The sequence below is a fragment of the Heptranchias perlo genome, chromosome 15, assembly GCF_035084215.1.
Source record: "Heptranchias perlo isolate sHepPer1 chromosome 15, sHepPer1.hap1, whole genome shotgun sequence".
NCBI classification, from domain to species: domain Eukaryota; kingdom Metazoa; phylum Chordata; class Chondrichthyes; order Hexanchiformes; family Hexanchidae; genus Heptranchias; species Heptranchias perlo.
Genome location: NC_090339.1, coordinates 38755303 through 38776538, shown reverse-complemented (window position 1 = coordinate 38776538; position 21236 = coordinate 38755303). Strand labels below are relative to the sequence as shown.

General features: G+C 41.9%; 1 protein-coding gene across 3 annotated transcripts; it reads left to right on the top strand.

Annotated features, from left to right (window-relative positions):
• The first annotated feature begins 8459 nt into the window (after nt 1-8459).
• Nucleotides 8460-10163, top strand: c1galt1c1 (C1GALT1-specific chaperone 1). Of its 3 annotated transcripts, none has more exons than XM_067997102.1 (2): nt 8460-8548; nt 8872-10163. In XM_067997102.1, the coding sequence occupies exon 2, from the start codon at nt 8880-8882 to the stop codon at nt 9834-9836; it is 957 nt and encodes a 318-aa protein (XP_067853203.1). In that variant the 5' UTR covers nt 8460-8548; nt 8872-8879; the 3' UTR covers nt 9837-10163. The 3 variants fall into 3 exon arrangements, with proteins under 3 accessions (XP_067853203.1, XP_067853204.1, XP_067853202.1); XM_067997103.1 differs by having other exon boundaries at nt 8507-8522; XM_067997101.1 differs by lacking the exon at nt 8460-8548 and adding an exon at nt 8557-8720.
• The last annotated feature ends 11073 nt before the right edge of the window (nt 10164-21236 follow it).

Sequence of the window (21236 nt, the reverse complement as noted above, 5' to 3'; positions counted from 1 at the left end):
TCTTGGTAGTAGAAGTTTTTTTTGTCTGGTATATATAGACGGGCGTCTCTGTAAAACCAGAAGTGCATCTCAACAAAAAGGTTACAGAAGTTAAGATTGTACAGCTATACCAGCCAGATACAGACAGATATAAGCGTGTCACTTAAATGTACCAGTTTCTCAGAGATCGAGGGATGTGAGATTTAAGACAACTTGTTCAGATATGGCTACCAGCATAGAAGGTGAATTTACCCAGTAGTATAGGATAGCACCTGTAAAGGTGGAGATTCATTATTCTGACATCTCAGAAGGCTAATACCATTCTCCCAGAGTAAGGCAAGGCAAACAGTTCATCCACATCAGCTCACAAGGCCGAGGTCATAAAAGTTCCGGAAACTTTACTAATTACAAGGATATGGACATTAATCTATTCAGTGGTTGGGATCTTTAATGCTATCATAGATATGTCAGCTATCTAAGGAATCTAATCCTAAATGAATCTCAACAATTTATATCAATCTCACACTGATCTCAACTGTAAATTTATAATCAGCAAGCAGTTAATGTTGAATTACTGTGATATTATTGAACTGCCTTTGTAACCTCTTATTTATTTCGTCAATTAACCTATCTATTAATTATTTGCATACTCAATGTTTAAGTTTAAGTGCTGCTAACTATGATTCTAAGATTAATAAATAATTGTTAATTCATGACTTTGTTGTCTGACTTCTTTGATAATTGGCAAGAAAGGGTTACTTCAGTAGCTTGTGTGGATCCTGATGGGGGTTTAGTAGTGTAAACGCTAATATAATCTGAACTGGTTGATGCGAGACAGTTTGAAGAGCTAAATTTAGGCAACATTCATTTCATGGGTGGACTGGGTGGTAAATCCCACGTGGTTCTTTGACGAGGAGTAAAGATTAATGGGTTACGGATTCGTCTGGTGCCCTTGATGAATATTCTTGTCAGGGTATCAATCCTAGTGTTCTTACATCTTCCTTGACCTCTTTGCAGACTTTAGCACAGTCAGCCTAAAATATTTTTATAGTTATTTATAGAGGTCTTGTAATGTATTGCTTTGCAACCAGATTAAAGGTGTTTTTTCTGTAAATACACACAATCTTGTATCAAAATGGCTGCTGTCAAGGTTGTTTAGTTTCAGGGAGGTAGCAAAGTATATTTTGCAATAGTTTTGAGCCCATGGGGAACATCCTTTTCAAATGATTTGTTTGCAGTATTATTACTGTTCGTAATACTAGAAACAACAACTTGGCCTAGAGATTCGATTGCGCCCAAAAACAGGCATGCATTATCATTATCTTGACTCAGGCACGCAGCCAGCACTATTCATTGACTGCACACCTGTTTGTGGAGCCTGATATCAGGCCTCTGACACCACTTAAAGGGGAGGTGCACTCTGGCTGCATAAGGAAGTAAACACTTGGAAAGAGAGAAATGGCTGCAGAAAACACAGAGAAGGCACCAAGGTTCTTTGATGCTGCCTTGGAGGCCCCTGGTGCAAGCAGCAGACAGGTGGAGTGAGATCCTCCCCCCCACCATTCTCCCCCCCCCCCCCCCCCAGGAGGTAGAAAGCCCTTTAGGCGACAATGCCGTCACCAGATGGGAAGAGGTGGCAGAGCAAGCTAATGCCAGGAGCTTAGCTCCCAGGACATGGCAGCAATGCTGACAGAAGTTCAGTAACCTCACAATAGTTGTCAAGGTAGGAATATTGCTCACAACTCCATCACCTCCAGCCTCACTACTCACAATACTCCTCTCCCCTCCTTTCCTTCACACTCCTACAATTACTGCATCACATTTCACTACACCTCCTTCTTCTGAGGCTCACACTATTGCAACCCTCGCATCTTTCACACTGCACACCAGCTATTCCACTATGATAGGCATATTTTCTAAACACCTCGAGACTATCACTAACACACTCCCTTCTTTCTTGCAGGAGAAGATCGGCACAACTCCAAACAGGAAGCTGTTACCAGAGGAGGCACAGCCCGCCTGCACATCCTCTCCCCCTCGAAGAAAGTGTGCTGGCCCTCATGGGCAGGGGCACAATTATGGCCGTAGCAACTGGCAAGGCAGGAGGAGACGTTGTGCATGGTTTCTTCACATGTTATCTTCCTTTTCTCTTATTACTTCTATTTCACCCTACACACTCTGCATGACAAACTGCAGGTGCTTTCTCCAGCCACTTCTCTCTCTCTGCTACCCCTTCACACCAAAAGCTAATCCTTGTCCTTCTCTTTAATTTCAGATGTTGAAAATGTGCCCGCCCTTCTGCCAGTGGAGGAAGAGGAGGCCAGCTTTCCTGAAGATGTAGCATCACTCGATCTCACCCTCGCAAGCACCAGCTCAGATACTGGCACCACGTGTATTTTAGAGGCTAGGCTAGAGGAGGGATCGTCACGTGGTCACAAATGTGCAGGAGCTAGGGAAGGGGGATAGGATGTCACAGGTGCCAGATCACCAGAGGGTGAGATCACATACTGGCTTTGCTGCAGAGGACTCTGATGCTGACATCGAGGGCCCAGGCTACTGAAAAAGTCTGATGGGCATATACCAGGAAAAGCTAAGTGCACAGGGCAGTCTGCCAGCAAGCTTGCACACAATGTCGCAGCTGTCACAGATGCCGTGGAAGCTCAAAAGCTTTGGGGGCCACTGTTGACAGGGGTTTCCAGAGCACCACCTCACTCCTGCACTCTGACCTCGCAGAGCCACAGGAGAGTGGCCATGGTTCCTGCAATGCGAAGAAATTATGTAGCTGGCAAGAATGAAGGGTAATGACAGTAATGTGCAGGAGGAGACATGGGCCGCAGAGTACTGGAATAGCTGAGGTTTTTGCAGAGTGCAGTCAGGAAGCCAGCGATGAAAGCATTGTAAAAAAAAAGCAAGGTTAAGGTAATGAAAGCATCAATTAGAGTTTCAGCAGTGATGGAGGACAGGTAGGGATGTAAATAGGCAACATTTCAGAGGTGGAGAATGCAAATTAGGTAAAAGACTGCTGCCCCAAAAGGCCATGACAGTCACATTCTGGTATAAGTGCTGTAAACAAGACACTGAGGATTTACCTTACGAGGGCAGCAGGGGAGATACTTAGCTGACATTTTGACTCACCCAGGAGTTGATGTTGGACAAGCAGTCAGTAAAGGTAGCAACAGTTTTGGAGTTGTGGTGATAACTGTGTTGTCAGCACACATGTGGAAGCTGATACCATGCTTGTAAATAAATATCACACAGGGGTCCTCACTACCTCTTCTGCCACACTTATTTTCTGGTTTTGTTTTCGTCTATGTTTTTCAATGCACACTTGAGGGCGTCTTTCTGTCTGATGCTTTTTTATGGCTGTTTTGTTTTCTTCTGCCCTGCTCCTAGGACTCACTCTCTCGACCCTTTTGGCCAACTTTTTCCCTTGCGTATTCATATTTCTTCTGCCCTGCATTTGTTTCCTGCCCCAATCCTCTGCTATGGCTGTGTGGTTCCCCTTTGACCAACTTCTTCTATCACACTTGTGGCTTTTCCACGGTCAGTGTGATGACCTGTACATGCAGTATTCAGTTAGTTTAGATGGGTGAATTTTTTTGGGCTGAATGCATCTAAGCATGTGAGTGAAGAAACTTGCAGGTGAAGGCAGGGGTGCAAAGTGCACCTTGCTACTTAATAAACATTAATGATATGCTATGAAAGCACTTTAAGACAGTGTGAGGGGAGTTAATTGTAAGTGGCAAATATGCTTTGTACACTGCATTAAAGGAAAGTAATGGTGGGTTCTCCTATTTTGCCTGACTTGGAAAGGTCGTTAAACAGAATTTCCGCAAGGTTTCCCAATCTCCCAATGTAACTTTGGTGTAAGATCAGCGAAACTCATTATTTTCTTACAATTCTATTAAACTGTTTGTTTATCTTTCAATTTTCAGTTTTGAAACAGGGAACTGTCCAAAATGTTAACTTGTCTTTTCTCTCTAGCAATGCTGGGACTACTTGTTGTGTATTTCTGTTTCTGCTATTGGTTTTTTGAACAAACTTGCTATCTTCCAAATTAGTCAAACTATGATGCCTGCCTCTTTAATTTCTGCAGTAACATGCAATTTTCCACCCACCAGCGGGGGAGCTCCCAATCACAGGTGTTTTTTATGCTTGGAGCTCACTACCATTTGGACAGCTGCTTTTCTGGCACCACACTGACTTCCAGTTAAATGTATGCCTAGTCGGCAAATGAAGGCTATGTTACGTAATGAATGCTATAGTCTGAGCATTTATAGATGAACCTTCACTTTGGTAAATATACTATTTTGTACAGAGTGGCAGTTGGTGGGATTGAGCAAAGCCCAATATCACCACAAGCATCTACAAGTGCCACTTCCCCCAAATAGGCAATGTTTGATATAACTTTCAATGTTTGCATATGAAAGTTAGAGATATTTCCTTAGCACTCAATTTCTGACAATGTATCAATTATAAAACTGGTACGTGGGAGCTGGCTCCAGCCAGAGACTAATGATAGAGTTGTGTTAGCAGAGGCTGAACTACTGCTATATATAATGTTGTCTTCAATGGTGCTGGGCCCAGCTACTACAGGCTTTCCAATTTGATAAAAATTTCACGAGGACAATGTAACTCAGCTAAGTGCCAGGGGCAAAAGGTAAAGCCACAATTTCTGGGGATTTTCAGGAGCTGCTTTAGACTTTGACCATCATAAGTCCTCCAATTATTCTTTTTGATATACCAATAAACTAATCAATAAGACAAAGTGTACATAAACTAAAAATGCAAGCAATTGTTAGAAATTAGGGCACCTTTCTCAGAATGAGGTCTGCTACAAGTAGTAACTTGTCCTCCAACTTGTGCTAAACCAGTCTGGTAGCAAATGACGTGTGAGCACATCCAGTCAGTGATCACACGTCAATGGACTGCAGTCACATGACCTGTAATGTAATATGTTTGTGACATCAATGGAATTTCCATTGACAAGGTATAATGTTTCTAGAGTATTTCAATATATTGGGGGAAGTTTTCAACTTCACCACCTGTACAGTAATGTGATGGAGTGGATCACTTGGCGGTTCTGGAACTCGACGAGTGGTGGGCGATCCATTCCACCACACATTACATTATTGCCCAGGGGGTGAGGTTGAAAATTACTTCCATTATTTGTAACATGCTTATTGTTTCCTCCTCTTGTGGTTCTTTCATCTCCCCAGGTTATGGACCATTCAGCCCTCTGCCTATGGTACATTGTATGTAGCCACCTACAGCACATCCCACACTTTGATTTTCCCTCTCCTTATTTTATGGAAATGCTGGGCCTCCACGGTGGCATGAATGAGTTGGATCACAATGTAACACTCCATGAGTCCCTTGAGTAAGATTTCATTAACATACACCAGCAAAACTCACCATAATTTAGATTTAGTTTATTTTAAATTAGTGTTATACTTTCAGGGTTGAAGTTCTGGTGAAAGACCTCCACCTGAAACCTTAACCTATCTTTTCCCTTTTCAGATGCTTTCTAATCTACTATTTCCAACATGATATTTAAAATGAAAAAGAGAAAAACCATCTGCAAACCTATTTAAACAAATATAAAGTTAGAGTTCATCGAATCATAGAATGATACAGCACAGAAGGAGGCCATTTGGCCCACTGTGCCTGTGCTAGCTCTTTGATAGAGCTAACTAATTAGTCCCACTCCCCTGCTCTTGTCCCATAGCCCTGCAAACTTTTTGCCCTTGAACTATTTATCAAATTCCCTTTTGAAAGTTATTATTGAATCTGCTTCCACCACCCTTTCAGGGAGTGCATTCCAGATCATAATAACTTGCTGCATAAAAAAAAATTCTCCTCATCTCACCTCTGGTTTTTTCACCAATTATCTTAAATCTATGTGCTCTGGTTACTGACCCTTCTGTCACAGGAAATAGTTTCTCCTTATTTACTCTATCAAAACTGTTCATGATTTTGAACCCCTCGATTAAATCTCCCCTTAAGCTTCTCTGTTTTAAGGAGAACAACCCCAGCTTCTATAGCTTCTCCATGTAACTGAAGTCCTGCATCCCTAGTACCATTCCACTACATTTCCTGTGCAGCCTCTCTAAGGCCTAGACATCCTTCCTAAAGTGTGGTGCCAGAAATGGACACAATACTCCAGCTAGGGCCTAATCAGTGATTTATAATGGTTTAGCATAACTTCCTTGCTTTTGTACTCTGTACCTCCATATGCTTTTTTAACAGCCTTCTCAACTTGTCCTTCCACCTCCAAAGATTTGTGTATGTACACCCCAGGTCTCTCTGTTCCTGCACCCTCTTTAAAATTGTACCATTTCATTTATATTGCCTCTCCTCATTCTTCCTACCAAAATGCATCACTGCACACTTTCCTGCGTTAAATTTCATCTGCTGTGTCTGCCCATTTCACCAGTCTGTCTATGTCCTCCTGAAGTCTGTTACAACCTTCCTCACTGTTTACCACTTTTCCAAGTTTTGTGTCATCTGTAAGCTTTGAAATTATGCCCTGTATACCCAAGTCCAGGTCATTAGTATATATCAAAATGAGCAGTGGTCCCAACACCAACTCCTGGGGGACACCACTGTACACTTCCCTCCAGTCTGAAAAACAACCGTTCACAACTACTCTCTGCTTTCTGTCCCTTAGCCAATTTTGCATCCATGCTGCCACTGCCCCTTTAACCCCATGGGATTCAATTTTGCTAACAAATCTATTATGTGGTACTTTATCAAATGCCTTTTGAAAGTCCATATACACAACATCAACTCTCTCGGTTACTTCCTTAGTGATGTGTTTATTTTGTTAAGTTTTTGCATAGAACACGCACTTCCTGTCAACAAACCTTCCTGTCTGTTGTCCCAATTTTTCAGTAATGCTTCATTTCAACATCTGTAAATTTTATATGAACAGTTAATTTCAACATTTATGTGCTATTTTGCTGTGTGTCTTAAATTTTAGAAAGGTAAAAGACACAAATTAAATAAATCAGTAAAGGAACATGTGTGAGAGGAATATAGAGGGTGAGAGGCATATAAACAGTGAGGGGAGATCAAGGGAAAGTCATTCACAAAAAGAGGGAGCCAGAAAGGGCAAGGGAAGAAAATGAAAATGTGTGAGCCAAAGAAAATGACTGAAGACAAATTGAAAGATAGAGAGAAAGGCAGAAAGAATAGAGTGGGGCAGAGAAACAGAGATAATTACAGCAAGAAATATATCTTGTTAAAAATTTTGTCCGTGAGAAGCGCCACGAGAGAACTAATTTATCTACAAATAAATACCAGTTGATTTCCTGCAAACCATAAAGAAAAATTGCATCGCACCTTTGGTGTGTCTGATATCTCCCACTCTCGAGTTCTCTCCTGCATTCTTTTTTTGCTTGCACTCTTTCTGTCTCTGTCAGCCTTCCATACATTTTGTTTCTGCCAATATAAAATATTGTAAACAATTTTACAACACCAAGTTATAGTCCAGCAATTTTATTTTAAATTCACAAGCTTTCGGAGACTTCCTCCTTCCTCAGGTAAATGTTTCAGGAGCTCCTTGAAGCCTACGCATTTATACATATAGAACAATACATGGTGTTTACAGACTGCCCCTGTACTGCCCGTTGCCAAGGCAATCACCGTGTTCAGACAGAGAGGTGTCACCTGCAGAACCCCCGAATACACATTCAACAAAAAAACAAACAGGGAAAAAAAACAGAGAAAAAAAACAGAGAGAGGCAGAAACATCCGGAAGGCAGAGAGAGCCAGCAAATGACCCATTATATTAAAAACAGATAACATTTGTTCGCTGGTGGGGTAACACTTCAGCAGTCATGGACATTCATCCACCGACCTTCGGGTAAGCGTACTCCAAGGCGGCCTTCGAGACACACGACAACGCAAAATCGTCGAGCAGAAATTGATAGCCAAGTTCCGCACCCATGAGGACGGCCTCAACCGGGATCTTGGGTTCATGTCACGCTACACGTTACCCCACCAGCGAACAAATGTTATCTGTTTTTAATATAATGGGTCATTTGCTGGCTCTCTCTGCCTTCCGGATGTTTCTGCCTCTCTCTGTTTTTTTTCTCTGTTTGTTTTCCCTGTTTGTTTTTTTGTTGAATGTGTATTCGGGGGTTCTGCAGGTGACACCTCTCTGTCTGAACACGGTGATTGCCTTGGCAACGGGCAGTTGCAGGGGCAGTCTGTAAACACCATGTATTGTTCTATATGTATAAATGCGCAGGCTTCAAGGAGCTCCTGAAACATTTACCTGAGGAAGGAGGAAGTCTCCGAAAGCTTGTGAATTTAAAATAAAATTGCTGGACTATAACTTGGTGTTGTAAAATTGTTTACAATTGTCAACCCCAGTCCATCACCGGCATCTCCACATCAATATAAAATATGGCCGACATGTCTAATGATCACATTGGTACAAACTGGCTCAGTTGCCAGGAGGGGGAGGGTCGCAGCAGATCCAGGTTGACCCGGAAGTAGACGTGTGGAAGGCTGTCGTGTTTAGCCTGGTCTCGCGTGTAAGTGGTGCTGCCGCGAACCAGAGGTGAGGGGGATGGGCTGGGCTGGGTTCTCAGCGAGCGTCAATAGCTGGCGGCGCGGCCGAGTTTGTTGCCCTGGTGACTGACCGACCCAGAGCTGCTTGAGGCGAGAACTCATACCACCTTCTCCGGGGCTGTCAGCGCTGGGCGCGCCCGAAATGCTGGCGGTGGCCGGAGGTGTTTTAATCACTTCATTTCCGTCTAACTTCCGCCATTTAAATCAGCTGTTTTTCAAATGATGTATAACTTCATTTTTGTAATTTTAAAGCCGAGTCGATGCTGATAAACATTCTGTTTTAAGTTACTTTATTTTTTCCTTCGTCGTTAGAGGCAAAGATGATTACTGAAGGCAGTTCCTTCGTGAAGGGTGTGATGTTGGGAGGAATGTTTTGTTTGGTCTTCACCCTTTTCGGTAGTACGAAGATGAGCCGGGAATTGAGGCTACGAAGCCACGAACACCACCACCTCAAAGCTCCCGACAAAGAGGAACTGCTGAAGCTTCCAGAGGCAAAGCGTATGGAGCTCAGTCTCAGTATCCGTGTTCTGTGTTTGATTATGGTTAAACCGAAAGAAATTGGCTATTGGGCCTCTGTGGTGGAAACGTGGAGCAAACATTGTGACAAGGCTGTCTTTTACAGCCCGGAAATCATAAAAATCTTCGACTCAGTCAACCTTGAAACAGAAGACAAATGGATCCAGACCAGAAAAGCCTTCAAGCATGCATATGAAAACTACAGAGATGACTATAACTGGATCTTCTTGGTACAGTCAACTACATTTGCAATTATTGAAAATCTTAAGTTCTTTTTGTTGAATAAAGATCCAGGACAACCTTTCTATATTGGTCATACACTCAAGTCTGGTGATTTGGAATATGTAGATTCCTCTTCAGGTGTGGTCCTAAGTATAGAAGCATTAGAAAGGCTCTATCGGGTTCTTGATGATCCTGTGAAATGCCCAGAAAAGGGGAATTTACTGTGGCAGATGTCTGAAGAAAAGGAACTTGCAGTATGTATGAAGTACACAGGAGTGTTTGCTGAAAATGCAGAAGATAATGAAGGAAAAGAACTGTTTAACTCAAAAAATGTAAACACTCTCGTCAAGGAGGCGATGTCTAATCATCCAAATGAAGTTGTGGAAGGATGCTGCTCTGATGTGGCCATTACGTTTCATGGAGATTCACCTAACCATATGCATGTCATGATGTATGGCATTTACAGGCTACGACCCTATGGGCATACATTTAATGACGCGCTGATTTTCATGCCCCCTGTAGGTTCCGACAATGATTAAATGCCTCTTGCTTCTATTGTAGAGACATTCCAGGATGTGAAGTATGAAAACTGTAAATGCAAAAAGAAAAAGCTCCAGTTGCTGTTTAGTATCTTCTACTAGTTTTGTAAAATGTCAAAGAAATACTGTTTTTGACTGAAGATGTGCCTTCAATGTTGATTAGCATAAAAATGAAGTAACTAACAACTTGGCTGTAAAACAGTTATGATTACTTTCAATTTAAAGTTTCCTTAAATTGTAGGGTTTAATGAAAGGGTTTTAATTACTAAATGGGAGAGTAGACAATGTTGCTAGGAGTCAGTAAAATACATTTGTAGGCATTGGAAATTTTGTAAAATGTCCATTCGATGATTGAAAAAACAACCAGCTGTACATTTATCCTTTTAAACTTGAGTTGAGTTTTGGGCTGTGCAACACAAGGATGAAGTACTGGTGGTTACAAGCCTGACACTGGTGGTTGTGGTGATGAATTACAAGTATCAAACGAGAAGCATATTGACACGTGTATTAGCTTAAGTGAAATTTTCAGTCATGCATATATGTGGATCTCCCATTGTGTTGATTGTTAATTTGGATATTCTACTGTTTTATAAGGACAAGGTGTTATATCAAGTAACACAATGTTTTATGTTTCTGCTAAGGTGGATCTGGCCTGTCCTATAAAATCACAACCTACTGCTGTTTTAAAAAAAACCACAATGCTGAGGACAATTAGAGTTTAATCGCTATTGTTGAGGTGTGTTTGCAGATTGGTAGGTGCGATTTCATGCTCTAATCTGCAAATTTCCCTCATCAACAGCAAATAACCTGTAATTGATCTCAGCATGAAATTACTGCCATCTTAAAGAAGTTATAACTCTCCTGAAGTGTGACATCTGGAATTTGATTAACGCTCAGGACTTATATTGTGTGTGTGTGTGTGTGTGTGTGTTGTTTTGCAGCTAGTGTGATTCTGTCATGCATCAGTGTCAAACCTCAGCGTCACACTTAATTATACATTATTTTTCCCACTTGCACCTAATTGGCTCAAATGTAATATATAGAAGAACAATGAATCTTAACAGAATAATATAACAGTGTCTTAACAGTGGGGAATGTTTGCTGATGATTGCATAGTGTTCAGCTCCATTCGCAACCCCTCAGATAATGAAGCAGCCCGTGCCTGCATGCAGCAACACCTGGACAACATCCAGGCTTGGGCTGATAAATGTCAAGTAACATTTGTGCCTCACAAGTGCCAGGCAATGACCATTGCCAACAAGAGAGAGTCTCACCACCTCCCCTTGACATTCAATGGCATTACCATCGCTGAATCCCCCACCATCAACATCCTGGGGATCACCATTAACCAGAAACTTAACTGAACCAGCCACATAAATACTGTGGTTACAAGAGCAGGTCAGAGGCTGGGTATTCTGCAGCAAGTGATTCACCTCTTGACTCCCTCAAGCCTTTCCACCATCTACAAGGCACAAGTCAGGAGTGTGATGGAATACTCTCCACTTGCCTGGATAAGTGCAGCTCCAACAATACTCTAGAAGTTTGACACTATCCAGGACAAAGGAGCCCGCTTGATTGGCACCCCATCCACCACCTTAAACCTTCACTCCCTCCACCAGCGGCACACCGTGGCAGCAGAGTGTACCATCTACAAGATGCACTGCAGCAACTCGCCAAAGCTTCTTCGACAGCACCTCCCAAACCCGCGATCTCTACCACCTAGAAGGCCAAGGGTACCAGGCGCATGGGAACGCCACCACCTGCATGTTCCCCTCCAAGTCACACACCGTCCTGACTTGAAAATATATCGCTGTTCCTTCATTGTCGCTGGGTCAAAATCCTGGCACTCCCTATCTAACAGCACTGTGGAAGAACCTTCACCACACGGATTGCAGTGGTTCAAGAAGGTGGCTCACCAACACCTTCTCAAGGGCAATTAGGGATGGGCAATAAATTCTGGCCTTGCCAGCGATGCCCACATCCCATGAATACATTTTTAAAAATATATAAAAAGAGAAAGAAACTAATTTTCTGCAGGTTTCTTCTGATAACCTGGTCTTTACCCAAGAGGAGTAAGTGGAGAGTTACAACACCTGCCAATCTATAACAACAACAACAACTTGCATTTATATAGCACCTTTAACAAAGTAAAACATCCCAAGGCGCTTCACACAAGTGTAATATAGAAAATGTTCTCAGCAACAGCAATTTACCTCTTTGATTTCAGGATGTGCCTACTTGGACCTATTCGCTTCAGGGAGCAGCTGAGCACTAGCCTTAAAAGGGCACATTAGGTTAAACACCATTCCAACTAAGCAGGTAAACAACACAATCACGTCCCAGCTCCAGAGGACCCACAGTGGTAGATCAGCTAGTAATGTATTGATACCAATATGCTACATAAGCCTAGTGACTACACCAGTGGGTTAGCACAATATCAGTTCATCTCTGGAACTACATTTAAATCCGCACTAGGCCAGGATGAAGTCTCCTCTTTCTACTGTAACGGTCTTTTGTGAAATGAGTTTGTGCAATCTCCATCTCGTGATGGGAGTGTGCCCACAGTCTGCAGTTTGATGCAAATTGATAATCTCATTGGGGTGATAATAGTCGCTTTTGTCGGGGGGAAACACACTTGCACAAATACAGTAAGAGATGCTTTTCAGAAAAGGGGAATTGTTGGATCAGAGAAGAAGGAACTTCATTGTGCATCTGTGTGTTGTACCTGCCCTGAAATTACTGGGTACCAAAAGTGAAAAATTCTCAGTTTCATTGGGCAGCTATGATATCCATTACACTGGACTCAAAAATTTATTGAAAATAAGTGTTACTAGCAAATAGTTATTTTGTTGATAGACATGCACTACGATATGGTTCTAGAATGGCCTTATTCCACAACTTTCCCAATTAGTACATTGTCCTATTAATTTTCCTTTATTTGGCCACCTAATTGGAGCATGAACGAAGGCTGGGATCAAGTAATGTGCCTCCTACAATGTTCCAAGCTTCTCTACACTCTTTGTTGGAGTGTCAGCTATTAAGATGTGCCAGTTACTAACTGTTTGTAATTACTAACTGTGTTTGTAATTACAAATGTGATTATGCAGCTTCCCCCAAAGGCCTAGTTACCAAGGATGTCCAACCTTTTTGAGCTGAGGATTCGATACACTTGTCACAACGAGTGAGTGGGCTGCTAAAGATTACACAGAAATACTATCTCCCATTCACACACAATCCCTATACACAAAAATGTTAAAGTCCCAAGTACAAACAATGCATGACCCCCACCCCCCTAAAAAAAAACAGTCCATAGGTGCAATCACACACAAAAAAATTCAAGCATTTCCTCCTCATTTTCATTTTCCTTCTCTGCTGCTCCCCTCTCTATCTCCTCCTTCTCTCACTTCCTGCCCCACATTTTCTCCATTGCCACTCCTTTTGCTCCTTCCCCTTTTTATTTCCTTGCCTCACTCCCTCTTTCTTCCCTGTTTCTGCTCTTCTCTTAAAAGCAGGGTCAGGGCATAACTACATAGAAAGTACAGTGCTAAGGGGGGTTGGCCCCAGAGGAAACAGGAAGATATCAAGTAGGCCTCAAGCTTGGAGCGCAGCACCACTGATTTTGGGGATGGAATGCCTCAATCAAAGGTAAGTATATAGTAAATATAGATAGGTATAGTTTAGGCATGACAGGAAAGAGTTATAGGAAGTAGGTGTGACACAGGAAGTGTGCACGTGCACAATACTTTTAATATATTAATAGCCGCTCTCCTGTGGTGTTCTCCATGGAGTCGAGACTAAATAGTCTTCGGGTGAAGTGAGGTTAGAGGGTGGAGTATATTCAATCAAGGTGTGAATATGTACTTCAGTCCCTATTTTAAAGTCATACATTTTGTCCTTATTTTTATATAATACATTGATTTTATATTATTTACAGTTAAATAGCAAAACTGATGGCAATTTGGGAACATAGAAGTAGAATTGATTGGAGCATAGCAGTATATATGCATTGCAAACTGAGGAGGGAGGCACAAAACTGAGGTACTTCAGCACCACGACTGGCAGGGAGGAGGATGTAATTACAACAGGACAAGTTTATATCAGTAGTTTCTATTATAAATGTGGACATTGGAATTTATAATGGAAAACTTTACACAAAAATGTGAAGAAATGTGAACATGGAGTAGGGCTTTGTAGACAGGAAGTGCATGCAGATTTTTAATATAGATGTCGATGTATTAAAGAATTACTATAAAGTGGAAAATAATGCTGCCTGAGATTGTCAGCACTTCAGTACATAATTTGCTGGGAGAATTTTGTGAATATATCAATTTAACATCAAACATTTCCTGATCTGTATTATTTATGGATTAACTGGGATTCAAACTTAAATTCAATAATGTGATGTGATTAAGCAATTTTCTTTTCATGGTTTTGAGGAACAGAGTTTGTCAAAAGTAGAATCTTCCGATGGGTTTAGGATGACATGAAGGTAGCTATATCCACTTTAAATTTGTAAAGCAATTGCTGAATGCAGTGTATGTTTGGTTGTGTATTCATGAAAGTTGGACTTGGACTGTGGACCGCATAATTATACATTAAAAGATACACATTAATAGATTTTTGTAAAGGTTTCATCTCAGCATTGTGACTCTGGTTTCAGTAAAGTATAACAATGGGTGTATGAAATTTTCAAACTGCAGTATAAAAATGGATTTTCCCATCTGAACTTGGGTTATATCTAGAGAGCATTTTGAACTGTACAACAAGAATAAAGTCCTGTGGCTGCAGCTTTATCACTGGTAGTGGTACTGGTGGGAGTAAATTGAGGTGATTTGAGTTATCTAGTGGTGTAAGTGAGTTTTCCTGTTGATTATTGATATCAATAATGGTCCTTTCTCGCCTTGATTCTTCTTATGTTCTTATGTATTTGTATTGGGAAAATTTGTTTCACATGTTTTCCATTAAATAAAATGTAACTAAAGATTATAAGAGTCATACTGAGAAATAACAAATGGAATATGAGCGCCTTTTGTCATGACATTGTGTTTATTCTGTCTGAATGCTAAATCCTGAACCACTCAATCTTCAAAATTGGATGCACTGCTTTTATTGAAATAATTTTCTTCATTAAGGTTTAACAAGTTTTATAGTGCACCACAACCCACATTAGAGTCTCTAATACCCAGTAACGTATAGCAGTTTGAAACTCTTGATGCAGATTTTTACAGGTCCTATCCCAGTACAGATTACTCTGAAATGAATCACAGGATGATATTGGTGCAGTGGTACTTTCCTGTTTCATATGTCCCAAGTCTCCTTAGAGTTTTATGTGAGTCACCCCTTGTGATTTAAAAAAAATTGTTCTCAGTAAATATACAGTATCGATGACCCAGTGACTGAGAGTACAAAATGTCCAATCAATCAGGTGTATGCAGACATTTTTGTACAGACTTTCAAACCACAACATTTCTACAGCTACCGATCTGCTCAATCACACCCTCACCTCCACCTTGATGCCCTTGTCCCAATTAAAACCAATGTACGGAGTCGTACATCACCAGGTTATGGTCCAACAGCTTTATTTGAAATTGCAAGCTTTCGGAGCTTTGCTCTTTCGTCAGATGAGTCACCTGACGAAGGAGCAAAGCTCCGAAAGCTTGTGATTTCAAATAAAGCTGTTGGACCATAACCTGGTGTTGTATGACTCCGTACATTTATCCACTCCAGTCCATCACCGGCATCTCCACATCCCAATTAAAACCATTAATCTTTTTCACCCTGATCATTCCCCCTGGTATGGCCCTCATCTCTGCTCCCTTAAGTCCAGGGGACGCCAACTTAAACGTTTATAGTGGACAACTGGTTTTACTATTCATCACCAGATCTGGCTGGACCACATAAAGCATTATCGGGTCCTGCTGTCCTCTGCCAAAACTGCTCACTATTCTAGGATCATCCTGGAATGCAAGGATAACCTCCAGCTTTTCTTCACGACAAACTGTCTTCTTAAACCCCTCTCCCCTGCCCCCTCCACACTCACCTCCAACAAAAAGTGCAAGGAGCTCATGGACTTCTTTGTCACTAAGATTGAGACCATCCGTTCAGCTGCCTCTGCTGCTTCCCTCCTTTCCCCTAGCCCATCAAGCCAAATTTCCCCAACGGATCCCCCCTGCCCTAACCCTGAACTTGCATCTTTCTCTAGTTTCTCTCCTATCTCCCCTCATGCTCTCTCTGAGTTCATCTTGATCATGAGACCCACCTCCTGCTCCCTCAACACTTTTCCCACTAAACTGCTGACCACCCAACTTCTCTTCCTGGCCCCTATATTAGCTGATATTGTTAATGGTTCCCTCTCAGGTACTGTCCCCCTCCCCTTCAAATCTTCCGTCACCACCTCCTCCTCAAAAAACCTATCCTTGACCCCTCTGTCCTTGCAAACAACCACCCCATCTCCAACCTTCCTTCTCCAAAATACTTGAACATGTTGTCGCCTCCCAAATCCATGCCCATCTTTCCCATAACTCCATGTTTGAACCCCTCCAATCAGCTTTCCAGCACTGCCGCAGTGCTGAAACGGCCCTTATCAAAGTCACAAATGACATCCTATGTGACTGTGACAATTGTAAATTATCCCTCCTCATCCTTCTCAACCTGTCTGCAGCCTTTGACAAGATTGACCACACCACCCTCCTCCAACGCCTCTCCTCCATCGTCCAGCTGGGTGGGTTTGTGCTCGCCTGGTTCCATTATTATCTGTCCAGTCGTAGCCAGAGAATCACTTGTAATGGCTTCCCTTCCTGCTCCCGCACCATTACCTCTGGTGTCCCCCAAGGATCTATCCTTGGCCCCCTCCTATTTCTCATCTACATGCTGCCCCTCAGCAACATCATTTGAAAACACATCAGATTCCACATGTATGCTAACGACACCCACCTCTACCTCACAACCAGCTCCCTCAACCCCTCCACCGTCTCTCATTTGTCACACTGCTTGTCTGACGTAGTGGATGGGCAAAAATTTCCTCAAACGAAATATTGGGAAAACTGAAGCCATTGTCTTTGGTCCCCGCTGCAAACTCCATTTCCTAGCCACCAACTCCATCCCTCTCCCTGGCCACTGTCAGGCTGAACAAGACCATTCCCCACCTTGGCATCCTATTTGATCCTGAGATGAGCTTCCGAGCACATAACTGCTCCATCACCAAGACCACCTACTTCCACCTCTGTAACATCACCCGTCTCTGCCCCTGCCTCAGCTCTTCTGCTGCTGAAACCCTCATCCATGCCTTTGTTACCTCCAGACAGGCCTATTCCATTGCTCTCCTGGCTGGCCTCCCATCTTATACCCTCCCTAAACTTGAGCTGATTCAAAATTCTGCTGTCCATATCCTAACTCGCACCAAGTCCCGTTCTCCCATCACCCAAGTGCTCGCTGACCTACATTGGCTCCGAGTCCAGGAATGCCTCAATTTTAAAATTCTCATCCTAGTGTTCAAATCCTTCCATGGCCTCACCCTTCCCTATCTCTGTAACCTCCTCCAGCCCTACAACACCCCGAGATCTCTGTGCTCCTCCAATTCTTGACTCTTGCGCATCCCCGATTTTAATCACTCCACCATTGGTGGCCGTGCCTTCGGCTGACTAGGCCCAATGCTCTGGAATTCCCTCCCTAAACCTCTCCGCCTTGCTACCTCTCTCTCTCCTCCTTTAAGATGCTCCTTAAAACCTACCTCTTTGACTAAGCTTTTGGACACCTGTCCTAATATCTCTCTATGTGGCTCGGTGTCAAATTTTGCTTGATAATGCTCCTGTGAAGCTCCTTGGGACGTTTTACTACATTAAAGGCACTATAAATACAAGTTGTTGTTGTTGTATGATGTTGTGAAATGAATGATTTTCACTGCTTTCAGATGGACGCAAAAGATCCCACGACACTGTTGCGAAGAAGAGCAGAGGAGTCCTCCGGTGTCCTGGCCAATATTTATCCCCCAACCAACTTTATTAAAACTGATTATCTGGTCATTATCTCATTACTGTTTGTTGGATCTTGCTGTGTGCAAATTAGCTGCCGAATTTCCTACATTACTTCATTGGCTGTAAAGTGCTTTGGGACGTCCTGAGGTCGTGAAAGGCATTATATAAATTCAAGTCCTTCTTCACATTGAAAATGTATATGTGTAAGTTTAAAACGTTACAGAAAACTCAAAACAATAGTTCGAGAATTGGCAATAAAAATGAAAAATGTATGGCAATTGTAGTTAAAGGAGAGAATGCAATAACTTTTATGAGGTGTGTAAGTTAATTTTTAAGGAATAATTTTATTAAATTGTTGCTAGATGATTTAAGGATACAGTTGTTTGACCAAGAGACCAAGGCCCCCAAAATCAGTAATCCCACATTGCTAATGTAATAATGGAAGAGTGGGACTTTCCTGGACACTGATCACTAATCATTTCGAATTTCCAGAGTCAGGCAATTTGAATAAAGTGAACAAGAGCCTGAACCATATCGAGTCTACAGCACAGAAACAGGCCATTTGGCCCAACTGGTCTATGCCGGCTTTTATGCTCCATAATAGCCACCTCCCTCCCTACTTCATCTAACGCGATCAGGATACCCTTCTACTCCTTTCTCCCTCGTGTGCTTATCCAGCTTCCCCTTAAATGCATCTATGCCATTTGCCTCAACTATTCCTTGTGGTGGCGCATTCCACACTCTTACCAGTCTTTGGGTAAAGAAGTTTCTCCTGAATTACTTATTGGATTTATTAGTGGCTATCTTGTATTGATCACCTCTAGTTTTGGACTCCCCCACAAGTGGAAACATTTCTCTATGTATACTCTATCAAATCCTTTCACTATCTTAAAGACCTTTATCAAGTCAGCCCTCAGCATTCTCTTTTCTAGAGAAAAGAGCCTCAGCCTGTTCAGCTTTTCCTGACAAGGATATCCTCTCAGTTCTGGTATCATCCTTGTGAATCTTTTTTGCACCTTCTCCAACCCCTCTATATCGTTTTTACAATATGGAGACCAGAACTGTGGACAGTACTCCAAGTGTGGTCTAACCAAGGTTCTATACAAGTTTAACATAACTTCTTTGCTTTTCAATTCTATCCCTCTAGAAATGAACCTCAGTGCTTAGTTTGCCTTTTTTATGACCTTATTAACCTGCGTCGCTACTTTTAGTGATTTGTGTACCTGTACCCCAGATCCCTTTGCTCCTCTACCCCATTTAGACTCTTATTATCCAAGCAGCATGAGGCCTCTTCGTACCAAAATGCGCCACCTCACACTTATCTATATTGAAATTCATTTGCCAATTGCACGGCCATTCTGCAAGTTTATTAATGTCTTCTTGCATTTTGATGCATTCTTCCTTTGTATTAACTACAACAATTTGATGTCGTACTCATATTTTGAAATTGTACTTCCGATTCCCGAGTCCAAATCGTTAATGTAAATTGTGAACAACAGTGGTCCCAGCACCGATCCCTGTGGAACACCACTTCCCACCATTTGCTAGTCTGAGTAGCTACCCTTAACCCCGACTCTCTGTTTTCTGTTTTGTAGCCGGCTTGCTATCCATTCTGCTACCTGTTCCCTGACTTCACATGTTCTGACCTTTATCATGAGTCTACAATGCGGTACCTTATAAAAGGCCTTTTGAAAATCCAAATGTATTACATCTACTACATTACCCTTGTCTACTGTTTCTGTTACTTCTTCAAAGAATTCAATAAGGTTGGTCAAGCATGACTTTCCCTTCTGAAATCTGTGCTGACTATTCTTTATTATATTTTCATTTTCTAGATGTTTTTCTACTACATCTTTGAGTAAATATTCCATTATCTTTCCTACCACCGACTTTAAGCTAACTGGTCTATAGTTTCCTGGACTTGTTCTTTCTCCCTTTTTAAATATAGGAATCATATTAGCTGTCTGCCAGTCCTCTGGCTCTATTCCCTTTTCTAATGAATTTTTTTATATATATAATATAGTGCCTCTGCTATCTCTTCCCTAACTTCTTTTAATATGCACGGATGCAATCCATCAGGATCAGGGCTTTTATCCTCTCTAAATTTTATTAGTTTATCAATTGTATCCCCTTTCTATCTTAAATGTCTTTGTAACTCTTTTGATCTCTTCTTCTAATGTCATGCCCACCTTGTTAGTCTCCCTGGTAAATGCTGAGGCAAAGTAATTATTCACTATTTCTGCCATTTTGCTGTCATTACCTGTGAGTTTATCTTGTGCATCTTGTGAGAGGGAAAAACCCGGCAATTACAGGCCAGTCAGCCTAACGTAGGTGATGAGGAAACTTTAAGACACAATAATCCAGAACAAAATTAATTGGCACTTGGAAAAGTATGGGCTAATAAATGAAAGTCACTATGGAATTGTTAAAGGAAAATCGTGTTTGACTAACTTGATTGAGTTCTTTGATGAAGTTGTGGAGAGGGTTGATGAGGGTAGTACGGTTGATGTTGTGTATATGGACTTTCAAAAGGCATTTGAGAAAGTACCACGTAATAGACTTGTTGGCAAAATGAAAGCCCATTGGATTAAAGGGACAGTGGCAGCACGGATACAAAATTGGCTAAGGGACAGAAAGCAAAGAGTAGTGATGAACGGTTGTTTTTCAGGCTGGAGGGAAGCATACTGTGGTGTTCCCCAGGGATCAGTATTAGGACCACTGCTCTTTTTGATATATATTAATGACCTGGACTTGGGTATGGAGGGTATAATTTCAAACGTACAGATTACACGAAATTCGGAAATGTAGTAAACAATGTGGAAGAATGTAACAGACTTCAGAACATATAGACAGACTGGTGAAATGGGCAGATACATGGCAGATGAAATTTAACGCAGAGAAGTGTGAAGTGATACATTTTGATAGGAAGAATGAGGAGAGGTAATACAAACTAAATTGTGCAATTTTAAAGGGGATGCAGGAACAGAAAGACCTGGGGGTGCACATACAAACATCGTTGAAGGTGGCAAGACAAGTAGAGAAGGATGTTAAAAAAAGCATATGGGATCGTGGACTTTATTAATAAAGGCATAGAGTACAAAAGCAAGGAAACTATGCAAAACCTTTATAAAACACTGGTTAGGTCTCAGCTAGAGTATTGTGTTCAATTCTGGGCACCACACTTTAGGAACAATGTCAAAGCCTTAGAAAGGGTGCAGAAGAGATTTACTGGAATGGTACCAGGGATGAGGGACTTCAGTTATATGGAGAGACTGGAGGAGCTGGGGTTGTTCTCCTTAGAACAGAGAAGGTTAATGGGGAGATTTGATAAGTGATCAAAATCATGAAAGAGTAAAAAAGGAGAAACTGTTTCCAGTGGCAGAAGGGTCGGTACCAGGGCACACAGATTTAAGGTGATCAGCAGAAG